Source organism: Lemur catta, chromosome 15, assembly GCF_020740605.2.
Source record: "Lemur catta isolate mLemCat1 chromosome 15, mLemCat1.pri, whole genome shotgun sequence".
Taxonomy (NCBI): Eukaryota; Metazoa; Chordata; class Mammalia; order Primates; family Lemuridae; genus Lemur; species Lemur catta.
The window spans coordinates 35,868,549-35,894,969 of NC_059142.1; the positions used below are offsets into that span (position 1 = coordinate 35,868,549).

Sequence of the window (26,421 nt, forward strand, 5' to 3'; positions counted from 1 at the left end):
AACATTTGTGATCAAGTTTTTTCTAAAATGCATTAGGAACTTTTCTTCTTTAACCAACCAGTCTACATTTAAATGGACCTCTTTGGAACATTTTTTAACTCAGATTGTTATAGTGAATGTCTATTATCATACTTCACAGAGATGTATTAAATTGTTTAGGATGTTTTGGCCATAGTTGCCCCTGAACTGCTTTGTGAGTGTCTATGTCTGCATTATATTTTTATTTTAGTTATTTTTTTATTGTGATGAGGCTAAGGCCTATCACTTTTGCACTGTTGTTTGTGTATCTGCATCCCCAATGCCTCTGGAACATCAGATAACAAGTTAGTTGGAATTAAGATATGTGTAAAAGAAGGTATGAAGGGCTTTCTTGATGAACAAGTACCCACACCTTTAGGCAAGGGCTTTGTGACATGTATTTTGGCTGCTAAATATCTTTTTTGCATCATTTTTGATACTAGGCTGTCTTCCAGATTGGTGAGGTTACTGGTCAGTTGAATTCTGAAAGGTGAGATATGGCTATAATTATATTTCTTATTTTTATATGAAAATTTTGTGATTATAAAAGTAACAATGCTCATTGTAGAAAATCTAGAAAGCACACAGTAGTATACAATTATTTGGAGTCAACAATTTTGAAATTTCCATGTTTTTATTCCAGTCTTTATTATATGTCCATACTTTAAAAGTTGGAACACATTTGTATATGATTTTGTATGTGGATTTTTCAACTTACAATTTTTTACTTGCTGTTGTCTCCTGAGCATTTTCTAAGGTCATTGCTATGGTCCGAATGTTTGTCTCCCCCAAATTCATATGTTGAAACCTAATTAGCAATGTGATGGTATTAGCCTTTGGGAGGTGATTAGCCATCATGAATGGGATTAATGCCCTTATAAAAGGACCCCAGAGAACTCCCTTGCCCCTTCCACTATGTGAGGACACAGTTAGAAGGTGCCACTATGAACCACAATGCTGACTCCCACCAGACAGTGAATATGCTGGTGATCCTGGACTTTCCAGTCTCTGGAACAATGAAAAGTAAATTCCTGTTATTTATAAGCTACCCAGTTTGTGGCATTTTGTTATAGCAGCCTGAATGGACTAAGACAATCATTAAATGTTGGTTTTTTTCCTTCAAGTGATTTTTTTCTTTAAGTTATACATCCTATTTTTATTCTACAGGTAGTTTTACCTTAATGGCTTAAAAGAAAAATGGAATCACGTCCCTCTGAGTAACAATATTTACAGTGAAACAATATCTTATGGTTCTTTCCTCTAGTGTGAACTGTGAACTTGCTGATATGAGATTTTAGATCCTGACAATTAGTGTTATTATTATGTATATTATATTGAAAAAATTATTTCTGGCATTTGAAAATTATCTTAAAAACACGTTTATAAGTAATATTTTTCCTGTTTAACTTGTACATTACTTATTTTTTTTACCATGAATTTTTTATTCTTGAACTCTTTCTTTTATTTCTTAGGTATTTGTACTGTGTTGTCTGATTTAGTAGCTGCCAGCCACACGTGGCTATTTAGATTTAAATTAACTAAAATTAAATAAAACAAAAAAATTCAGTTCCTTAGTTGCACTGGCTGTATTTCAGCCACTCAATAGCCACAATGGCTACTGTACTGAACAGTGCATAAAGCCCTGGTGGATGATAATCTAGAATATAATGCTGTGTGAAATATCTCAGGAAGGGTACTTGGATAATATACTATTTGAGCCTCTGCATGTCTGAGCATGTGTCTCTCTTGTTTCATATAAACTTAGCTGTGGGCATGAAATTCTGGGGTCATACTCTTCCCCTTCCTTCCTCCTTCCCCCAACTCAACCTTTAGAAGTCTCATTATCTTCTGATCTTTAATTTTGTGAAGGAGAAGTCTGATGCCAGCCTAATATATTTCTTTTATAATCCAGTCCTCCCACCCCTTGCCTGGATGTTTATAGGATATTTTTCTTCGCTCTAAAAAATATCATTAGACTGTGGCCGGATCTTAGACCTTTTAATAATTTTGCCTGGTATGCGATGAACCCGCTTGATATATGGACTCAGGTCTTCCTTTGACTTGGAAAAGTTTTTTTGAATTATCATGCTTCTGCTCCATCTGTTTTATTCTGTTTCACTGGAGTTTATATCCTAAATATATTGGACTCCTGATCTGCTCTCTCTGTTTCATCTCTTTTATTGTCTCATCTGTCATTGCTTTCATTATGGTTAAAAAATTCAACATTTACTTATAAAGTTTTCCATGTATTCTTTCCTCAACATTCATTGTTTCATTTTCGTTACATCTATAAAGCTCTGATTTATGCATGTAATGACTTTTTGGATGTTGTTGAGAATTAGAAATACTCTAAACATTTCTATTCTTTAGTAATAAATCTACTTCAGAGGGAGGCATGTTCTGTAGTTCTTCAGGTGTTTTTTTTTTTCTGAACTATAGTGTTTTCTAATGGGTCCTGTAAATTTTCTCTGTGTGTAGTTTGCCTAGATTCAAATCCTGACTTTGCCACTCTCTTAATGCCTGTTTGACCTTGGGCCTCAGTTTCTTCATCTGTAAAATGGGGATAATAATATTACCTATCTTATACAACTTATATGAAGAATAAAGGAATGAATATTTGAAAAGAATATATAACAGTATCTGGCATGTGTTAAATACCATCTAAGTGTTTGGTAAGTAAAATTTTAAAAACTTTTATTTGAAGAAGTCCTATCGACCTCTTTTTTTTTTTTTTTTTTTTTGCAGCTGCCTTTCCACAGGAAAACTCTTAGACATGACCTTTTGCTTATATTGGTGGTCCGTCCTTGCTTTTCTACATTAGGGAAGACTTGTGGGGATTCTTTCATGATCTCTCTATTTCTTTCCTTCGGAATATAGCGATTGTTTCAATGGGATACTTTATGGAGGAAGGAGAAAGTTAGCTTCCTTCCTTTTGTTGTCAGCTACTCTGCAGTTCACTGAAATTTCTTTACTCATAGATTCCCAAATATATAATTTTTCTTTTCCTTTTTTTTTTTTTTTTTTTGAGACAGAGTCTTGCTCTGTCACCTCAGGTAGAGTGCAGTGGCTTAATCATAGCTCATTGCAACCTTAAACTCCTGAACTCAAGCAATCCTCCTGCCTCAGCCTCCCAAGTAGCTGGGACTGTGGGCATGCCCTATGATACCCAGCTAATTTTTCTATTTTTTGTAGAGACAAGGAATTGCTCTTGCTCTTGCTCAGGATGGTCTTGAACTCCTGGCCTCAAGCAATTCCCCCTCCTCAGCCTCCCAGAGTGCTAGGATTGGACCTGGCCCCAAACATATAATTTTTCTACTCTCATGTTTCAGCTGCAATTTTGTTTTGTAACAAAGAGATTCTCTGAGGTGGCACTTGAAACTTTTCCTAGTCTGTTCCTATATGATTGAGCATATATCATATGCTCCTATGCTTGCTGTCTATCCTGAGTTGTGACTGGTGTAGGCCAACTGGGGTGATTTTGTCCCTCAGGATGTTTGGCAACATCTGGAGACATTTTGGTTGTCACAACTGGGGAGGGTGCTACAGACATTTAGTGGATGAAAGCTAAGGATGTTACTCAACTTCCTATAATACACAGGACAACCCCCACAGCAAGGAACTGTCCATCCCAAATTGTCAGTAGTGCTGAGTTTGAGAAACCCTGGCCTAGGTTTATCCTCTTCCTCAATTTCCACAAAAGCCTATACACATGAAGTCCCTGTGACTGTAGAGGACATCACTGAAGATTCAGAGGGTGCAGGGAGAGAGAGGAGGGGTTTACATTGCAGTCATGCAAAGGATTTCAGTTTGAGCATTAGGCATTCCTGTTCCTAAATACCTTTCTGCCGCCTAGGTGTCAGAGTTTACCCTCTGGCCCTCCACCTGATTTAGTTCCCAGCCTTATGCCTTCTTATTGCCACTTTCTCCCTTTATTCTATCTGGAGAAAACCACCCCAAAAAAAAAAAATTTTTTTTTTCCTTGCCACATGAAAAGGCGGTTTAACTATCTATTTAGTTGTTTAGGTTCTCAGCAACACTCACATACAACAAAACAAATTATTTTACCAAACAATGACAATTCTTTCCTTAAGAGGAATTGTAGTGCCAGTTATTAAGATAATATTTTTGCCTAATTTCATACTTAAGCAGTTTTTAATCCTTTTAAACATAGGAAAAGTAAGGTAAGTTGCAAGTTTTACCATCATCTGAAAATCTTAACATATTGACATAACTATCATAGATCTAATTTTTTCATGTTATAAGCCATTACACCCTACAGAAATCCTATAATTTCTGCTACATTTATTCATATTTATTTCCCTTGTGTTTCCGAGTTCATTGCTTGCTTTTCTGGTTTGTCAGTGCTGCATTATAGTTATAACAGATGGCTTTTCAGGTTTGGAGTCTTTGAGTTCCACTGTTTAATTTTACTATCTAGCTTTTACATGGAAGATAGGACAGATCTGGGCTCAGAAATAGAGTGATCTTAGTATCCAGAAAATTTTCCTGAAGGCTAATGGCTTTGGTAAGATCATTTATGAATTACTTAAATTCTCATCTAGGGTCTCCTAACATTTTGCTGATATCCTAATATTAGTATGTTATGGGAAAATAAAGTTTATATTCACATAATAGGAGCTTTACTAAAATGTATCAAGTGGCACATACTTGTACGTACTTATTTAAACCAATATTGTAGTAGAGTTGGAATTAGCTAAGGTACTATATATTATAAATCAGGTATGAAAAGTATGCTGGTGTACTTAACTAGTTACAGAAAACATCTCTTAACTACATTTTAGTAAACCTCCTTAACATCACATTCCCTTTAAAATAATTTTTCTTTCTGGTAAGTTTTTGTGTGAGCCTCTTCATCCATCCATCCATCCATCCATCCATCCATCCATCCATTCATCCATTCATCTATCCATCCATCTATTCCTTCCTTCCCTCCTCCCTCCCTTCCTTTCTTCTATTTCCCCCCTTCCTCCTCAGTACTTTATTAAGGTATGATTTACATACATGAAATGCACTAATCTTAAGTGTTAAAACTGGAGACTTTAACACACACACACACACCCCTGTGCAACTACAACCCAGATCAAGATATAAACATTTCTGTCACCCTAGGAAATTTCCTTTCCAGTCAGTATTCCCTCCCAGAGCTAATCACTATTCTCACTTCTATCACAGTAGATTACTTGTGCTGTTCTGGAATTTCATGCAATCAGTATATACTTTTTTGTGTCCATCCTCAAAGTAATGTTTTTGAAATGTCTCTATGTTGTGTATATTAGTTCGTTCCATTTTGCTAAGTAGTATAGCATTATGTGAATATTCCAGTTTGTTTATCCATTCTTCTGCTGATGGATAATGAATTGTTTCAGTTTTTGGCTGTTTATGAATATAGCTACTCTGAGCATTCTCATGTAACTTGCTCTGTGAACATAAGCATTCATTTCTCTTGGATAAATATCTAGGAGTGGAATTATTGGGTCATAGGGTAGGTGTGTGTTAAACTACAGTTTTCCAAAGTGATTGTGCCCATTTTATACTCCCACTAGCAGTGTATGGGGGTTTGAGTTGCTCCATATCCTTACCAACACTTGGTATTGCAGTCACTTTATTTTTAGACATTCTGGTGGATGTCATGGTCCATGTATTTATTTTAGCTACAAAAATAACTGATAGATATATTTTTATTGTAGAAATTTGCACAACATAGAAGCATATATAATACTTGGTTTTTTAACATAGCAGTGTTGGAGACTTTTTCACGTAAATCAGTCTATGTATCCATCCATCTATGTGTGTGTATGTAAATATATATTTCAACAGCTGCACACTATTTCACAATTTATTTAGCTATTGTCCTATTGATGGATGTTTAGGTTGTTTCCAAACATTTTATATTTCCACAGTCCTGTAGAGAACATCTCTATCTGTGCATCTCAGTATACCTATGCAAATATTTCTATGGGACAGATTCTTAAGATTCTCAAATGAAGATTACAGAAGTGTTAATCCTGGATTTCTAGGCTGGCCACTAGTTAAAACTTAATCTAAAGTACTCTCTGTGTTTTTGTTTCTGGGTTTTGTTTTCTCCATGTTGTGAGTATACAGGTATTTTCCATTTTTCCTCTACAGGAGGTAGGAGAATTAAAAATATAAACACCATGGATTTCTTGGGTCATGGGGCAGAAACAATCAGCAGGTTAAACCTAACCACAACCAGAACATGCTGACAGCTTTTCTATTGTGTGCTGACAACTTCCTGCAAACCAAAACAAAGCTGGTAGGTATGATTTTAGCCTTGCCAACAAGTTTTTCCTCTTAACAAAAAGCAAAAAGTATGTGCTTTAAGGATGCCAATTAATTTTCAGATCAAAAATCTAATGTTAGTAAACAAGTTATAAACAAACTGAAAGTCATTTTCCCCCACCATAGTACTTTTATTTTGTTGGCATGAAAATAGATAAGACAAGGTTTCCGTGAAAGCTTCGATTAATAGGGCAGAAAAATTGTATACTAAAGTTTTAGAGGTTTGATGTTAGTGAGATATGTAAGAGTGACTCCAGAAATCCTAATGGTATGATAACATCAGTATAACTGTGACAAGGAATTAGGAATTATATTTGTTTATACCAGAAGCTGTCAATGAGACTTTATAGAAGTTGGATTATCAACTAGCTTGGTTTTTTCTGTAAAATAGCAATATGTAACTTAAAGGGATAGTTGTGGCATTTTTAAATGTATAAAATACTCAGATAACCTAGAATGAAATATGGTTTTCTACTCTTGCCAAGGTGGAGATTGTTTTGGTTTGGCAGGCATGGCTTGCTAGGCATGACACTGTGGTTAGGCATAGCCTGTTATTATTAATAGAAAGGATGTCTTACTGTTAAAAGTTTACTTATGGAAGTCCTGGGGATGATGCAAACAGATCTTTACTCCCTGCCTACCATTACCAATACAAAGGGCCCCGGATGGACTCCTGGGAGTCCTTCTTCACAACACACCTTTTCTGCCTCTCTGCCCTTCCCCACACAGGGTCCCCTCTCCATCCTGGAGGGGTGCTGTCTGGTCTTTAAGGTTTTAACTGTTTCAGAGTGTTCAGAGTGAAGCATCTTCAAGATAAATAAACATTTTCTTTTTAATTAGAAAAAAATGCTAGATTTCATTGAAAATTTAAGAGAAGATGAGTCTGAAATAGCATCCTGCTTCTAGAATTAAAAAAAAAATCAATAAATAGTTTATTTTCCAATATTCCCTTAGGTATTTTTTTACAGAAACAATGTTTTTATGGGAAAAAGAACCATGGTTTTTAGGCTGATTCCCAGGCCAGCCTATTTTTAAAAACTACTTTGCAAGTATTATACCTGGAAAAGAGGACTAAAGACATAATATTTTCATGGGGGCCCACCTTCCAAGTTGGGCTTCCGGAAACTCTCTCCCTGCTGAAGTCTGGGCATCTCTGGCTTCCACATGCTTCCTCCTTGCTAGTCGCGGGGAGCACACTCTTAATCCCCTTCCTCTCCAACTCCAAGGTCTGATGGTGGTACTTGTGCCTGGGGAATGACTCCAGTGGGCAGGGCTGGGAAGGGGTGAGGAGCTGATGGGAGCCAGGTTGGGGTTCTGAGGATTAGGGAAGAGACCATCTAAGGAGACAGATGGGAGTGGGAATGGGGCCCCACATGGGGAGGAGGTGAGAACCAGTGTAAGGACCCAGAGGGAGGAGAAGACAGAATTTTCTCTCCTCATGTTTCTCTCTCCTTTTCCTGTCTTGCCCTCTCACCTCCAATTCCATCTTCCCATTGAAAGTGTGGCTGCCAGCAGGCTTGGAGGTGCTATGATGAGAGGAGGGGGGCTGGAGGCTGGGGGCTGGGGGAGGAATGATGGCAGACTTTAGCAGAGTTTTGTTGAAGCAAAATGAGAATACACTCAGCAGCAAAGAGAGAGAATGGACATTTCTATGATGGTTCCCAGTCAGGACAAGCATTCACACTTAAAGAGTACTTGAGACTTCTTTTTACTGAAGAGGGCCCGAAATACTGCCCAACATTAAACTTTGTAGAATTAATTTGGTGGGTCATTTTAACTTGTGCTAACCCTTGTCCCCGTAGACCAAAAAATCTCAAATGTTTCTTGGGTGTAATGCCAGTATAGGCAGCAATTTATGCTGTTCTTCTTTTCAGAAATGTGAGTTCTGCTTTAATAGTTCAAATAGTTTTATAGAATATCCCCTCTAGGAATGCTTTGATTGGCATTTGGTTGGCAGAATTGTTTTCAACAGCATTTGGCCATTCATCCTGCCTCCAAAAAAGGTTGATTGAAGTGAACTTTTGAGTTTTAGAAACATGTATTAACAAAAGCATTTGCAACTAACTATTAGGGTACACCAACTGAAGTATTTTTTCTTTCAGTGTATTAGAAGCATTTCTTAGGAAACAGAAGGAGGCAACCTTTATCTTTTAGTAGTTTAGAAAATGTGATCCATAACGTGTCATTCTCCTCCAAATAAACAAAAGAGTAACCTTGTCAATGGACAAGATCAGAGAACTGGGGAGAATGTTGGAAACTTTCACCAGTCTGCAAAACCTAGTGGTCCTGGGGTGCATCCTTCCAAGTCAGAATCTTTTCAGCTGGTCTTAGATTCTACAGTGTTTTTTTGCTGGGGTGTAATGATCATATCATGTGTCCGGTGTTGCATATACCCCTTGTTCCCTTGTCCTTTGGCCATATTTTCCTATTTGCTTTTCCTACTCTGACCTACTGGCCTAGATGTCTATAAACTGCCTGGAAGCTGAGGGAATTTTTGTTTTAGGGCAGCTGTGAATTACTTCATTCCAGAGCTGTGTTTACTTTTTAAATATGGAACTTAAAATGATTGTCTATTACTTTTAGCACAAAATATGTATGTGGCCACTAGATTGCTTCTAGATTAATCTTACACCCCCTTCCCTCTTTGAAATGTGGGCTTACTAATAATCTATCTAACAGAGGAAAATAAACTACCAAACAGAAAGTAAGAGAAATAAACTCACAGCATGGAATTGCCCCTTTGAAAAGGAAACTCACAGCACAGCTACTCCCTGTTTTGTTTTAATTAAAACACCTGTGGCCTAACTCATTATCTCTAAGACTTCATTTTCTCAGCTTTGAAGAGCACTAAGTAGACAACAGGGGTGCAAGCTCCCCACTTCAGTTCCTGCCAAAAACTAGATTCCAAGGACTCAGATAAACTCAACTTCACAGAGAGGAAAAAAAAAAAAAAAAAAAAAAGGCACCTGCAGCTACTTTGCAGCCACTTCTGTTATCAGTCTGCTGGAGCAGAGGAAAAAAAAAAGCCATTTTTGCCCTTTAAAACCACCCAGCCACTTTTCCTCAACTGCCAGGCACTACCGTCTACCTTTTCTTTAGTGCCGTGGCCACATTCTCTCTCTCTCCCCCACCCCTTTCTTTCTGTGTCTCTTTCCTTCTCTCTCTCTCTCTTTCTCTCTCTCTCTCTTTCCTGAGAAAATAAACTTTCTACTTCTTTCTATCCTAAACTTTGAGAATTTTTCTTCACCTGCACCATGAGCAGTAAATTTCCACCCTTTCACTCTTGCCCCTGGCTTTCATCTTCTACCCTCCAGTTGAAATTCATCCAGTCTATCCAACTACCTGCCATCTCTAACCTCCAGACCTTTGCATGTGATATTCTCTGTGCCTGGCCCATTTTTTTCCTCATCCTACCAACTCTTCACTTCCCCAAAGCACGCGCACTTGACTTGCTAATTTGAGAGTTTCAAATGAAAGATAAGTTCTCCAAGAGGTCTCCCTGACCTACCTTCCCCTCTAGATTAGGTGCCTGTGACTGCACACCCATCACTTCCCTTATTGTCACAATTTATTCTAATTGTTTATTTAAGTCTGTATTCTTTGCTAGACTGTGAACTCCTAAGGTAGAGATTAAATCTACCTTGTTCACTTTTCTGGTGCTTAGCATGTAATAAGTACTCAATAAATGTTTGTTGAAGAATAAATGCATTTAGACAATTTGACATTGTTTATGGTATGTTTTGGATTTTGTCTTTTGTCTTTGGTATGAGGACATTTACACCATGTGGCATTGCTCACACCCCAGTTGAAGGTGACTCTGGGAAGACCCTGTAGCATCAGGTCCTATGTGTAGTGAGTGTCGTGGTGTCAGAGGCACTTGGGGGACATTTTTGTATGGATAGTGGTGCTTTTCACACCGGGTGTTGTGGTTGCAGGGAGCCCGAGGCATCCTGATGTGACTGGACACGATGTTTATATTAGAAAAGTTCTTGTTTGTAAATGGATGATCACTTCACAGAAAACACACCTGATAGAATGGTGACCTTGGTTAAATAAGGAGGGTGATTTACTGAGGGACCTTTTAAAATCTTTTCTCTGTTCAATGGTGAGTAGTGTGTTCCAAGTAGGGTTGCTCAGGCATCTATGGGTTATACTCACTGTGAGTAACGTTATCTTTTAAACTGAAGAGCAAATGTGTTATATATGGGTCTGTAATTTTCTTTCCTTAATGTCTTTATCAAGTGTTGGTACCAGGGTTATGTTGGCTTCATAAAATGAATTGGAAAGTCTATATAATACTAGAGATACAATTCCTCATGTAGATCTTGCTTTTGACTTCTTTATATTTTTTTGGTTATATGCTTATTCCTCTATTAAGTTTGTGGGTATATTTTTAAAGCAGATTTAAAAAAATCTGACGAGACGTATGGAAGAGGTTATCTTTGTGTCCTTTTATTCCCCTGAGTAGGTACAGGTGAAAGAACAAGTACTTAAAATAACATGTGAGCTCCTAAAGTGTTTTGAAAGGAAGTCTTTCAAAAAATTTTATATATGTAGTATTTGTCATCTACAGGAATAAAAAATATATTTTAATGCTCTACTTCCTGTAGAATCTTCTTTATTCCCCACTTTATCTCTGCCTGGCGGACCCTCCTTTCTACTCACTACCACTGAGTAAAATGAAGATGAGGAATGAAAATTAAAGTCTGTCTATTCAAACTGTGAGTCATATCACTTCATGCTTGCATAATGATTTTATTTTACTTATTTTTTCTGATTCTAAAACACATATTTTTAGAACATTTAGAAATAGAGAGTATATGAAGAAGATGATAAAAATGGCTATAATTCCACCACCCAGAGATGACCATTGTTAATATTCTGGTGTTTATCACAGTCCTTGACTGGCATGTAGGAAGGACTCAATAGGACTCAATGAAGATTCGGTTAGTGAATGAATTGAGCCCAGTATTTTTCTTTTGCAAAATATTAAGATTATACCACATGGCACTTATTTTATTAATAGACTTTGTTTTTCAGAACAGTTTTAGATTTACAGAAAAACTGAGCAGACAGTACAGAGTTCCTATTTCTCCTCTTCCCCTCAGTTTCCCTTATTGTTAACACTTTACATTAGTATGATACTTTTGTTACAATTAATGAACCAATACCGATACAATATTAACTAAAATCTATAGTTTATTTTGAACTTTTCCCAGATCTTCCTTGGTTTTTGTGACCTTGACAGGTTGTTTTTGTTTGTTCGGGTTTTTTTTCTTTCTTTCTTTCTTTTTTTTTTTTTTTTTGAGACAGGGTCTCACTCTTTGGCCTGGGCTAGAGTGCAGTGGTGTCATCAGAGCTCACTGCAACCTCAAACTCCTGGTCTCAAGCAAGTCTCCTGCTCAGCCTCCTAAGTAGCTGGGACAACAAGTGTGTGCCACCACATGCACCCTGTTAATTTTTCTATTTTTTATGGAGATAGGATCTCACTCTTGCTCAGGCTGGTCTCAGACTCCTGTCCTCAAGTGTTCCTCCTGCCTGGCCAACTTTGACAGTTTTGAAGAGTACTGGTCAGATGTATTGTAGAATGCCTCTCTATTAGAATTTCTTTTTCTCATGATTAGACTGGGGTTATGGGTTTTGGGGAGGAAGATCACAGAGAAAAAGTGCCATTGTAATCATATCATATCAAAGTCTATACTATCAACATGATTATAATTTTCCTGATGCTCAATTTGTCTATTTTTTTCTTTTGGTGTCATATCCAAGAAGCCATTGCCTAATCCAAGGTCACAAAGATTTACACATGTTTTCTTCTAAGAGTTTTATAGTTTTAGATCTTACATTTAGATCTTTGATGCATTTTGAGTTTATTTTTTGTATATAGTGTGAGGTAGGGGTCCAACTTCATTCTTTTGCGTGTGTATATTCAGTTGTCTCAGCACCATTTGTTGCAAAAACTATTCTTTCTCCATTGGATTGTCTTGGCACTCTTGCCAAAAATTGACCATAAGTGTTTGGGTTTATTTCTAGATTCCCAATTCCATTTCTCTGATCTATATGTTTATCCTTATGCCAGTACCATATTGTCTTGATTGTTGAGTGTAAGTGGTGAGAACAGACATCCTTGTCTTGTTCCTGATCTTAGGAACAGGGGGAAAGTGGTCAGTCTTTAACCATTAAGTGCAACATTAGCTGCTGGTGTTTTTGTAGATGCTCCTTATCTGTTTGAGGAAGTTTGCTTCTATTTCTAGTTTGTTGAGTATTTTTGTCATGAAGGCCTGTTAACTTTTGTCAAATGCTTTTTCTGTGTTTATTGAGATGATTGTTCGGTTTTTGTTCTTTATCCTATTATTATGATGTATTATGCGAATTTAATCTCAGATGACGTTAATTTTTTTGCCTTTTAATTTAACTTCCCATTTCCTCATTCTTTAGAGTTCAAAGGACCATGGAGGAACCTATTAAATGACATATGCAATAGATGCAATTCAGGGCTTGGATGTTGATGGTGGTTCTTTGTGAAATTTTCAGTTTCCAGGCCTTTATATCTTACCAAAAGTCCTAGTGATGGCTATCTAAGATTTTTGCTTGGTGTTGTTGAATGGTGTGAATGTAAAACAAATTTTTACATATGCTTATGTAACCCCTTTGTATAAATTCATAGAATTATTTTGATAGTATATATGATACAGTTTCATATTTCAGGCACAATTTTTGGAGATGGAAAATTTTAACTGTATTATTTATATGCTTTTTGGGGATGATAAACCTTTTATGCAGAATAAAGTGTGTACCTAGTATTTCTAGCAGTTGTAATTATTATCAATGTATTTTATCTTTGAAAATTTGTAGACCTCCCAATTTCTTCCTTAAACATAACATGATTGGTTTCATATTATGTATTTTCATCACATCCCTATTTTATAATGTATATTCATATTAATTGCAGTTTCCTTCTTTTGGACACATTTTTCTTTTCCATGTGGGTTCCTACACTTGGTTGCATTGTCATTTTCATTGATGATGCATCTGCTAATTAATGTTTCTTTGAATGCCTGCCCTTTTGTCCTTGATTTTTGCAGTTCAGTTCTATTTTTTATTTCAGCTTTATTTATTGGTATTTCTTTCTAGCTTCTTATTGGCCTGTGACCTTCTGTGACATAATATTTGTAATGTTTATATGTTTATGAAATTGACAATCCATCCTGTGTTATCAATGATAATTAATATGTAAATGTTTCTTTAAAATGGCTTATAAAATAGTTATATCTTATGTTGAATATATGTGATAGCTTTCTAAATACACAGCAAGGTCTTGAATTATTAGAATATGTCACAAGTATATATAAAATTTTAGTTATTTATTCTGGTAAAACATATATAATATAAAAATTTGCCATCTTAACTATTATTAAGTGTATAGTTCTGTGGCATTAAGCACATTCACATTGCTCTGCAACTGTAATATTTTTAAAGAGGAAAAAATACCCATTTCTTAATCCTTCAGATTTTCCTCTTTCTCCCTTAGTCTTCTTTTGTTTTGATCAACTCTCCTTTTCTTTTAGATACTGAAGAGTTCCTGGCAGAAGGTTTGCGGAATGAGAACCTCGGTACTGTTGCAAGGGACCACAGAGACCATATTCTACGGGGCTTTCAGCAAATCAAAGCCAGGTTTGTATAAACTAGTTCTGTTATTCTTCTTCATAACATTTAAAGCAATTTATAATCAGTAAAATCGACTTTACTGGTGTATAAATTAACAAGATAAGACACACCTATCATAGTTCTTTATACTTGGGAGAAGCTTAATAAATATTTACTGAATTGAATTGGAGGCCAGCAAGCATGGTTAGTGTAGTTTACTGAAATAAAAATGTTTTGATGATTATGTATGTATCTTAAGATAATCAGTCTGCTTTTAGTTTTGAATTTTTATGTTGGCCCTTATTGAACACTTTTGCATTTAACCAAAAAAAAAATGGTGAAAGCTAAACATTTATGCTTGTCTGAATTACCAACAGGAAGGTGTTAGGCAGTATGAGATAATTTTCATTATGATTTTCGGTACTGATTTTACTTCCCTGATAGAAAACTTAAATCTGACTTATGCAGTTGATTCTTTGACCATGTTGGAATATTTTAGTCCCAGACTGGGTTGGAATATTATGCTCATTGTTTTTTTTTTGTTTTTGTCTTTTTAAATAAGATACTGTGACCTAATTTGTGCATTTTAGGATGTGAGCATCTGACAGATGCATACACTTCCTTGGGGAAGGAAGAAATCAAAGTTTTCCTTTACAATATATTTCTTGATCACCTATTGCTTGAAATGGGTAACTGAATGAGAATTGGGGATAAGTGAGTATTATTTTTGCTTTCTCCAACCTGGTGACAATGTCATTCAGAATGCTTGAACTGAGCACTCTTAGAAAAGGAAGAGCATCTGCAGGGTTATGGCTGGGGTTTAATTTGCATGACCTACCATTCTTAGCATCTACCCTAAAAACCTCATGGAAACTCCTTAGAAAAGAGAACTTTATCCTTTGGAAGGGCACAGTCAGAATCTATTCCCTCCAGGAATGTGAAAGAACCTCACGAGATGCCCTGCTGCATCTTAATCGATCTTTCCTGCTGGCTAATTAAGCATCACTTTTACTCAGCAACTGGGGACTGTGTAATTATCAGCCTGGGTTGCCCTGAATAATTGAAACAATGCAGAAGATGGGAGCTTTTTTCAAAAGTGGGAATATCTATACTTTTTGGTAGGCTGGCAGAGTATTTAAAACAAACTCCTCCATAATATTACTCTATTAGCAGATAAGTTTAGGCTTAGTTGTGTACCTGGAGTCTTAGTTAGTAACCTATAGAATTTTTTATTTTCATGAGTTTGCCTGTGTATTATATACAATTACCATAAGGATAGCATGAGGGATAAAGATGGAATTATTTTAAATTGTATTTATTATAGGGAGAGGAATGCCCTAAACATGATGGTATATATGGTAGTCCTAGTGGTATAAATCTGTGATAAGGAATGCAAAAAACAATTTTATTGCATCTGTAGGGACAAAAAACAGGAGGAAGAATTCTTTTTTCCCATATCTGTACCATAGCATTGGGAAAGGGCTAAATTTCAAACTTAAGTTGGTAATAGAAGGCAAATTTGTGGTAACTCAACTCATTACAGTCAGTTGCATTTTACTTCTTAATCCTCTTTTTAAATGCACACACACATGCACACACAGAAGCTGTATTGGTTACGCAGTAGAGTGGGTTTCTTGTTCTAGGAACTTTCTGGGTGGTTCATGGGGTAGACATTTAGGAAACAATCAGCAGGAGCTTTAGGAAATATCTGTGTTGTTGATGGGAGCTTTCTGTTCATTGATTTGTTGCAAGAAAGATGACATTTTACTTAGAATTTCATAATTATCAGATCACTGAGGAAATGAGGAGCCAGAAACTAGATACTGTACAAGAAAATGGAAAAACAAGGCTTTCCTTTGGCCAGCTATTTGAAATTGCCTTACATCCACCCATTCAATCATCATTCTGTTAATGTAACCCGTGTTTTACTGAATCCTTTTCTTTAGCCATCTTACCTCTATTGTCCAATTTATGGCCAGTCAATGTTAGGCACTTACATGAGTTGATACTAATTGTTTTGAAAATACTGAAAGTTTGCAAATGCTAGCCACAGTTCCTTGTGTTGTGTGGCAATTGTATCTCCTCCAAAAAGCTGGGTGTGGAAAGAAATTTGGAAGTCATCAAACTTAAGAGCTAAATGTATATGACAAATACATGAAACATACAGTAACATGAAAAAAATTAAAGTTATTAAAAGTCATTGAAAAAGTTTTATCTTTAGTCATATTAAATCAATAATATTTTAGGAGCTTGGTAAATTTGGAGGTGGGTAGGAACCTATCTAAAATTATAATTTAGCATTTCAGGGCTTATTTGGAAGGTAGATAAGAAATTTCTAGCAGGACAATCTGGAAAAGCTACTAGATAAATATAAATACTATATATACATATATGTACATTAATATATATATATATATTACAACTCCTACTATCTTTGTTGTTTTCTTGCTTCCTTTAATTATTTCCTCAACATCGTGTTGCTCAAGAATGAAAAGGGTGGAGAGAAGTAAAAATAGCACTGCCTCTAATTCTTGGTAAACTCTAGGGACTTGGCCCTAATTTTTATGGCTGGCTCAGAATTCAGTGGTATTTTCCATGGTTGTGGACTTGCTGTACATTGAAGCGTCTGACTCTATCACGGCTGTTATAACGTGCCATTTGCCACCTTTCTGTTGTTTAGAGTGACTAACCACAGGAAATCATAGTTGTGTCAAGAGTCATGGATGTTCTCCAAATGCTCATCTGTTTTTCAGTACAAATAGCACAGCTATCTCTTTTGTCAGACTTATAAAATAAAATCATATCTGTATATATCTCTACATACTCATTTTTTGGCTTTACAGTGTTACCAATGAAGGATAATGTTTTCCATGTAATACAAAATAAAAATGGATGGCAGTTTCTGTGATTTCAAGGAAATGAAGTTCTGTTGTGGTATTTGATGTCCCGAGCTGCGATTTTCATTGCTGTTCTTCAAACTGCCTCCTCATTTAAAGCTTCTCCCTAAAAACTAACAGCTTTCACATTCCGAGTCCAAGTTTTCATTGAGCTCTTTGGAGAATGGTTAGGATGAAAGCCAGGCAAAGTCTCCTCCTGCTTTATTATGGTGGTCACTGCAGGATTAGCACCAGATGTGAGACACCTGGAATGAAGCAGACATGGTCTACGCTCAAAAACTTGATGGCGTTCTTACATATTCGGAGAAACAGTAGAGCATTTCTTAAATGTTTGATTCAGTGGAGGCCATCTGACAGCAAGAATACATTGAAAGTCAGTGAAGGGATGTAGAAAATAGAATATTTTTATTATTGAGGTATGGCTAATTTCTCTCTTGATGGCCCTTTTTGGGATAACTCGTCATTTATGCTCACTGTTGGAAGCAAAGGCCAGAGCCAATGGAAACAAACGTGGAGTATTGTTTCCTTCTGTGAAACTTAATAATGCTAAAGGAGTTCCAAAAAGAGACAAGTAGATTTATAGCATATTGAAATGGAAAGAAATACCTTTGTGTAACAGGATTATGGCACAAAACCCAGGACATTAGAAGTATAGGCTGAAAGAGTATTTTTGAACATGTCTTATTGGGGTGGCTAGCCTACAGCTCTGCATGAAACATGATACACTAATACAAATCTCATAAAAATAATTCTGACTTTCTTTGGGAATTTCAGGTTTTATTTTCAGCTTAACATGGATTTAGCTTTAAAACAGGATTTAGCTTAAGAATGCATAATCCTGATATTTTTATAGTATAGGAAAAAAGACAAAGGGTTGGTCTTGGGAGCAAGAGTTTTAAAGTAGTATACTATAAATATCATTACCATTAATTATATATATTTTACTTTTCCTAATTGTTGGTTATTGAGCTTAAAAACTCCCAAAACAATACACATTCAAATGAAGTGTGCTTATCAAAAGAACTAATGTATAATTTACTATTAGTACATTTGTATTACTCAAAGTTTAGCAATTTGCTCACAGCATCTTTCTGTTCTTTAATTTTGCTGTTACTTGTACTGAAATTTCAGTGCCAACGCAGAAAAAAAAAAAAAAAGAGTAGGAGGGACTTGTATGATGCATCTACATTTAAATAGCTCTGAAAAGGCTAAAAAGTCATAGCAATAATTTGACCACATCTTGAAGGTTAATAATTCATTTCTTCCTTTTTTGGTCCTGTCCCTCCTTCCTATTCTTAAGGAAGAAAGAAAAAAACCTGCTACAACTTCAGCCCTCTCTCTCAACGGATCAATTATATCCAGGTTTCTGTACTAGTTCTCTGTTACTGAGTGTATGTTGATATTTCACAATTGTGTTAAAGATTTTGGGAATCTACTTCTCTAGGAGTGAGGGGTTGTATTTTTTGCTCTTTTAGTCTGAAATGCTCTACAGGTGAGACTGATATAACATTACCTGATGTTGGTTTCTTGGCTTAACTTTTAAGATCTGGAAAGGAAGATCATCTTATTATGTTTTTTCATAGCAAGTCTTTGTCCTTTCAAAATAGCTTTGGAATGTATTAACTCTCCTTACAATTTTGCAATAATGATTATTTTGTTTATTCTTTTACTCATGAGGCTATCTGGATTTGGTACTAGCTCCAAGATTAACTTGATCTATTTTTTTCTTTTATACTGGGCTAATGTGGTGGTATTAGTGGGCAGAAGCTTCTTCCTTTGGGCTTCCCCCAAATAAATATTTTATATAAATGACTCTGAGTCTGATATATAATGCTATTTTAGTATTTTTCGTGCTAAGTAATAGATGGATTAAAAAAATTTGGATGAATAAATTTGTTCGTTTCAAAACTTCTTATTAAAAAAGTAGAAACAATTTTCTTAAATAATATTTTTTCTATGTAATAGCAAGCATATAGTCCTTGGTGGTTCAGAATAAATGTCTAATAAAAAAACTGCCCTTAGGTTATTTTAATTTTATGTCTTTTAGATTTTAGATTGAATTTCAGGAAAATGCATTTTTAAGGGAATTTTTAGATCGCTTGCGAAACTAAATCACGTATAATGCTTCCTAGTACTGAGTTCCTCATTTGAAATGTTACCTAGGAGGGAGGCAAGTAACTGAGCTTGCACCCTTCAAGTCTTACTAACTCATTAGCATAGTAGGCTGAGCACTACTCATTTTTTTTTTTTTTTTTTTTGAGACAAGAGTCTTGCTCTGTTGCCTGGGCTAGAGTGCCATGGTGTCAGCCTGGCTCACAACAACCTCAAACTCCTGGGCTCAAGGGATCCTCCTCCTCAGCCTCCCTAGTAGCTGGGACTATAGGCTCATGCCACCACACCTGGCTAATGTTTTCTGTTTTTGCTAGAGACAGGGTCTTGCTCTTGCTCAGGCTGGTCTGGAGCTCCTGAACTCAAGCGATCCTCCCACCTTGGCCTCCACAGTGCTAGGATTACAGGCATGAGCCACCATACCTGGCCTCTGAGCATTACTCTTTAACCATATAGTTAGGTCACTGAGATTTGCTTTACTCCTGATAGAATTTTAGCCATCATTATCACTTGGGCACATTCCTGTTATCCACTCAATATGGATTTGTTTTGGTCTCAGAAAATCCTTTGTCATTTTTTTAATACATGGAGCCTTTCTATTTGTCAGTAGATGGAGGCTCTTAATTCATACATTGTGTGAAAAGATCATCTGTGTGAAATTACTGTCTTCATTTTACCACCATTTGCTTTGGCTTTGATTTTAAATCTCATTTGATCTGGAGCTAGTCTTTTTTCCCAGAGCTATACTATTTTGTCTGCTTGAAGAAAACCAATGAAATAATGCCTCTTTGTCTTCATCTGTTTGTGGATTTCTAGGAACCTTATGGCTTGGGGCCTTCCTGATGGTGGATTTCTTTAATTTGCATGTTTTCTCTTCTTTCTGATCTAGACCCACCTTGTATGCACTTTCTGTGTTACACTGAAACTGGAGCAGGGGTGGGGAGTGTTGACAACTGTCAGGAGCCAAGCTCTTTATTCTGATGTTATTTCTATGACCCTGACTGAGTCACTTGAAGATTTCCCTAGTGATGATATGTTTTCTTTTTAGGTGGTCTCCCCAAAATATTGTTTGGAATTCTTTTTTTTAACAAATGCTACAAAGATGCAAACATTACCAACCAAACCTTGAAACCTCTATTTGATTTCTTTTATGGTGTTGCTATGATTTTTTAAAAATTTGGAATAGGATTCAGGAAATTTCATTTTATTGGGATTTTATTTTATTTTATGATTCTGTTGAAAATGAGCTGGGCCTAAAGTAGGCTTTTATAATCACACCACATGAATCATTTCTTCTTTGGATTCTGGATCTTCTCTCCCACTGTGTAGCCTCATCTAGTCTCCCTGAAGTGCAGTGCTAGCAGAGTTGATAATGAAATGCAGTCCTGCTTATCACGCTCAGCAAAGGGCTCAGAGAAGACGGAGAAAAAAAATCAATCCCACAGGAACTTCTCGAGTGCTAGATATCCATATTTAACCCCCATGCATTTAAAATGGAAATGAGATATCTTAGGGTTTTAGTTTTTGATTTACATGAGATGTCACAGCCTCATTGGCAATGGGAATATTTTACAGACCAACTGCTGACCTGTTTGGGAAGATCTCAGCCTATCGCCCCAGGTCTGACATATTCTTCATATTTCTTTCAAAACTCTCAGCAGTGCTTTGCAGTAGCTTTGATTCTTCAGGCTTCAAAGGGTGCCCCTTCCAGGGCCAATCTTCTGAAAGAAAAAAATAAATCTGCGTGGGGGAAAAAACAGCTCATAAAAGAAGGAACAGTTATCACTGTGGCAGCTCTTACTGTATTCAGACAATTAATAGGGAGTTTCCAAACCAGTAATACCACAGCATGGCACAGCCAAGAAAATGCCCATTTGATGCTAGTGCTTTGTTCCTACAAAATCCCCACTTGTGGTAACCCAGTCTTAAATAGTTCAGCTTCCAGTACTTTTATCATAGATATAGTATGCATTATATATGACGTATTGCAATGAAATGCTCAAACTCAAGCTCCCTCTTGAGTTTGTGAGCCTTGTTGAGGTTCTCGTTACAATTTACAGAAAGCTTTGGGGCCACATAATCTCCAGTTAGCCATTTCTCTATGTTATATTAGTGAGTGACTCTCATTTGTGAATTTTGCCTTCACTACAAGGCCCATACAAATTGGTAATTGAGACCTTCTACCATGTTTACCAAGTGCCTTTGTTCTTTTACTGATGAGCGAACTGGTATATAAGAAATTACTCAAAGTAAATTACTCAAAGAATTAATAAAAGATTAAGATTTAGAATTTAGAATTTCCAATGGTTACTTAGCCAAGCCATCAAAAAAAAAAAAAATGAAGTGGCATCTTCAAAAGATTATTGGTTTAAAAGAACTATAAACAAATATTGAAATCTAGTTAATTATATGCATGCCTAAGTGTTTAGGGCTGGAATGTACTAATTTGTGCAGTTTATTTTGGAGTGCATAAAAAAATAAGATGGATGGATGGATGGATAAATATGTGACAAAGCAAATATGAGAAAATGTAAATCATAGAGTCTAGATTGTGGCGTATTTGGGTGTTATTTCAACTTTTATGTATATTTTAAAATTTTCATAATATAATGTTGCAAAAAATATATGATGGGTTTGACTTTGCATTTCAGAAGCCATGGATTTCATTCACTCTGGTTTCAGAAAATTATAGGCTTCCTCAATTTGGAAATGTAATAGTACATATTTGTGATTTTTTAGGATCATAGTTTTCTAGGAATAACCTTATTATTTTTGGATGATATGAGCTAGGGGATAATCCTCTAGTTTGTTATTTCTGATATAGCTAACAGGAAGTAGCTAACTTTTAGACATCTTTAAAACTTCTAGACTAGCAATTATTGAGAGCTGAAATTCAATTCAAACATTCTGCCCACCATATCCTGAAATTTTGATTTTTTTTAAAGGAAAGGCAATTTCTGACTTTTCTCATAAATTTGATAAAAGGAAAACTAATATGAGATTGGTAGTCCAGTAGGAAATGGAACTCAATTTTACATTTTTATAATCATTTTATGGTATTAAAAATGACAGAGGTTAGAAACAAAGCTCTTATTCTTTTATTGAACTAGAATTGAAAGTGGCAGAAAATCATTTTGGCCCTAGTGCAGTAAATGTTATCACTAAAACATGTTCAGGGGATATTAGGACAGTCTCTCAAGCACTGGAGACAAAAGGAGACAAAAGTTCACAGAACAAGAACTGATTTTTCTGTCCTTATCCTGAAATTATTAGATGTATAGGAGATGAAAGTATCTTAGCTCTAAGAGGACTGGGGATGGAGTATGTGTTGAAAATGATAATGTCTCCATTCTGGAGAGGTGGAATGAAGAGAATGTGGTGGCATGGGTGTCTCAGCAGTGACAGGCACAGTGGAGGGAGGGGAGTTCACAGGGAGAGGAGGGTCAGCACCTGAGCCAGCCCAGGGCTGAGATATCCAGGACCAGAGAAAGCTATACTTGTGCAATATTGCGGGCTGATGATGAAAATGGTAAGGAAGCAAGTGATAGTATTTATTAAAAGAAGAGCTGTTTTAAGATTTTATTTAACAAGGAGATTAAACTGGAGCTGTCAGCAGCTACTTTATTTTGAGAATATGGTAGGAGAGAAATTTTAAGTCCATTTGGGAAAAACCAATCATTTTTGAGTGTGCAGTGTGATTATGCTTTAGAATTTGTGTAAATGGAGCAGGTTGGTAGGCATATGTTTGCTGATCCTAAAATGATTAAAATTCAGAATAAGTAAGACTCTTGTGAAATTGAGTTTTGAGGTTCCAGCCAGTGTTCTATGCTGCCATATGGCATAACTAGAATTAATTGCCATTCCCAGTCTCTTATTCTTTTACTGAATGTTTAGGTGCCCTGTCTGAAATATTAGTGGTTTCACAGAAGTATTTAATCACTTGAGATAGATGTTTGACATATTCATGAAAGCAGTGTGTGTAGCTAATAGTTGCTTAGAAGAAAAAGCCCCTTGTGAGGTTTTCTAGCTTCCCTCCCCTACCCCTCCCCACTACCTTTTTTTTTAAACTAGAAAAATGGATACTGGGTAGGAGGGTTAGCAAGCAAAGGAAGAAAGATTCTCAGGACTTTATAGTGTAGTGTAAATAGAAAGGGTAAAACAAGACATCCTTTTTGCTAGTCTTTAGCTCCTTGATACTCCAAGCGGAGTATCAACATGGACCAGAAATAACAGCATCACCTGAAACTTGTTAGAAATGCTAAATCCCAGACTCCATTGAATCAGACTTCCTGAGTCAGAATCTGCATTTTAATAAGATCCCAAGGCTATTTGTACAGTATGCACATTAGCACTTGAGAAGCACTACCCTCACACATCAGGCACATCAGATTCATTTTACATTCGGCTTCTCGTAACTCAGAATACATATTTCTGGAGATTATAAGCTCCTTAAAGGCATGAATGATCTTATATTCATTAAAAAGAAATAAGTCCAGCATGGTGCTGGCATGTGGCATGCATTCAATGATGTGAGTAGAATAAATTGTGAAAAATTGTTATAAATGTTTTTTTAGGTCCCAGACTAGACCTTAGAACAAAAGACTCTCTTTATTATGAAATTTACCATTTAGTAGCCAGCCCCACATATTCTTCCCCAGAAATAACAATGCTTTCTTTTTACTGGGTGTTAGGAGATCCAGAGCTGTTTGAAAAGATGGTATCCATCTCTTCAAATGTCTCCTGTAACGTTTTTCTGACATTGTAATTGGAACTGTGATAAAAGTCTACAAGGCTGCTGACCATGTGTTGGAGATCTGTTGAAGGATGGATGCTGGTCCTTCCCACCCTCTCTGTGAGCTGTCACTGGGCCTTTACCTTTGGCGGTCAGCCTCCCTATCCAGCTTTGCACTTCCTTGTCTCTACCATGTCTCATCTTTCCTGGCTCCCCCTTTTCTAATCCTTTCCCATCGTTCCCTAGAATCCATGTCCTGTTACAATCAAACCCCACTGTATCCTCAACCTTCTTTCTCCATCTCTGCCTAAAATGTGGCTCTCCTGCAGGACCCTGTTTTCCTTATAGTCGCCTTGAATAAAGTTTGCTCATTTTCCAGAAGTGCCACTGGCATTCTTCAAGCTCCTTGCTGCCGCTTCTGACCTTCACTATTCAATCTTGTCCAAAACACCTCCCCTTTTGGGGTTTGTGTTCATGGCTTTACAATACCCTGTCCCTCTGTCATCTTTTGAGTTCAGAGTTTCTTCTCACACTATTTGACGACTGAAACATCTACTCACAGTTGGCATCTTCACTCCATTCTTGCCACTGCCTCCCAGAGACTCCCTCTTTGTTAAATTTAGCTTTTCTTTCTTTATTACATCTCTTCAATAATTGTGTAAATATGCTCAAATTTCTCCTAATATTCAGAAAAACATTATGGCTTACACAGTGATTCCCTCTCTAGCTATTGTCTTGCATCTCTCTCTTTTTTTTAACAAACAAACTTCTTGAACTGGAAGCCTAGACTAGCCATTTCTAGTTTCCTGGTCTCTGCTCACTCCCCAGTCACTCTTCAGTCCCCTTTAATCTAACTTCTGGTTCTATCAAGTTACTCTTGCCAGAGTACCAGTCCCTCTCTAAATGCCACATCCAGGCAACACTGTTCAGTCTTCTGTCTTATTTGGTCTTTCTGTAGCATTTGACGCTGCTGATCACTTCCTTTTGCTCAAATATTTTAAAAACTGTCCTTTCATTGATTCTTAGATGATAATCTGTCCTGGTTTCCTTTTTCCTTGCATTTACAGCCTTTGGCTCTTGTTTGAGCTCATTTTTCTACCCTGCCCTCTTCTCTTCACTGCTGTTCCTCAGGTTTGTCTCTTTACCACATTCCTCTTAGGAGGCAGGTACATGCATGCCCATAGCTCCACAGCTTCCTCTGCACACAGATGACTCCCAGTTCTACAGCTGCGAGTTCTCTCTCCGAGGCACCAGACAGTATGTTGAGTAGCTTCTTCTGGATGTCTCTTAGATACCTCCAACCTCATGAAGCTGGGCCAGACCAGCCAGATGGTGCTCTGCAGCCACTCTCCATTCTTCCTTGACAGCAGAACCCACCAGCACAGGGATGAATCATCATCTGTAAGCCATTCTGCTTTGCCAGTGCTTTGTCTGGGGCAGGAGTGGGGAACCTTTTCATGTTGGAAGGCCACATTAATTTAACTGTAATCAAATAAGGCTGCATTCAAGAAACTTCAGACATACTTAAAAATGTACATTATTTTGTAAAAATCTAACTATTATGTATTTAATAATTTCAAACAATGAAAGCCATTCATTAATTTTTTAAAGTTACTAACTAACCTTTTAATCACTCTTATGTCTGCTTTTTGTTGGAAAGCATTTGAATATTTGCTTGCAGCATGGAGGGCTGACATTTTGGTTGATCCTCTAGATGGGTATCAGTCATTTGTGACCTTAAGGGCATCTTGCTTTGGGTTAGGTAGGAGAATGTAGATTCGCAGGAATAAGCATTTTTCGGGCATGTTGCCAAAGGTTTGGGTATTCTACTGCATTTTTCTATATTTCCAATTGGATCTTTCTTAGCATCAAATGATGACTTTAAAATGTCACCTACTGAGAGCTCAATCAATTCCATCTGTAGTTCTTAGGTGCCTTAGTGATATCAACTAGGTGAAGCTGAAATGCTAATTTGAGCGTGATGTCATGATTCTCAAAGTCAGTGAACCTTTTATTGTATTCTCCAATTAATAGGTCTATAAAAGCTGTGTATTCTTCAAATGATTCACATATATCATCCTGCTCATCAATGACTTTTGCTAACTGGGGAAAATGTTTATCTGACATTTCCTTTAGAAGAAGAAGTGTTTTGAAAAAAGACATCTTTTTTCTAAATGCTTGGATTTTTTGCCACATATCATACATAGACCTAGTTTTATCTTGCAAAGAAATATTCAAGTCGTTTTGATTTGACATGATATCACACAGAAATGCTGCATTCCTATAGAAATTTTCTTCCAATAATTCACATTGCTGATTCTGTTCTTTATAAAATTTAACAGTCTGTTCTAACAGAGATAAAATTTTGGCTAACACCTGTACTTGAGATAGCCAACCCACTTTAGAATGCTATGGCCGTAAAGTTTGACTCAAGCATTTACAAAATTCTCTTTTCGGATACTCTGCCTCAAGTCTCTCCCTGTTCTGGTTTATTCTGCTCCTCCATTCTGTTAAAAGAGCAAACTTTTAAAAAATGGTAACAATCATTCATGCTATTGAAGAAGATTTATTGATATAGAATGATAAGACATACTATAAATGAAAAAATAGGCAAAAAATATACATGAAATCTCACAGAGAAAAATGCCTGAAGAAACATAACACCAAAATGTTAATGGTAGTGACCACTGGCAAGTG

The 26,421-nt window shown here is 36.5% G+C and overlaps 1 protein-coding gene across 6 annotated transcripts in view; it reads left to right on the forward strand.

The window, feature by feature from the left end:
- SKAP1 (src kinase associated phosphoprotein 1) overlaps window positions 1-26,421 on the forward strand; it is a 251,697-nt gene that overhangs the window by 4,211 nt on the left and 221,065 nt on the right. For all 6 annotated transcript variants that reach the window (XM_045526284.1, XM_045526286.1, XM_045526285.1 and 3 more), the window contains exon 2: window positions 13,908-14,013. In XM_045526284.1, the coding sequence (XP_045382240.1) occupies window positions 13,908-14,013 (106 nt within the window). The remainder of the gene's footprint in view (window positions 1-13,907; window positions 14,014-26,421) is intronic.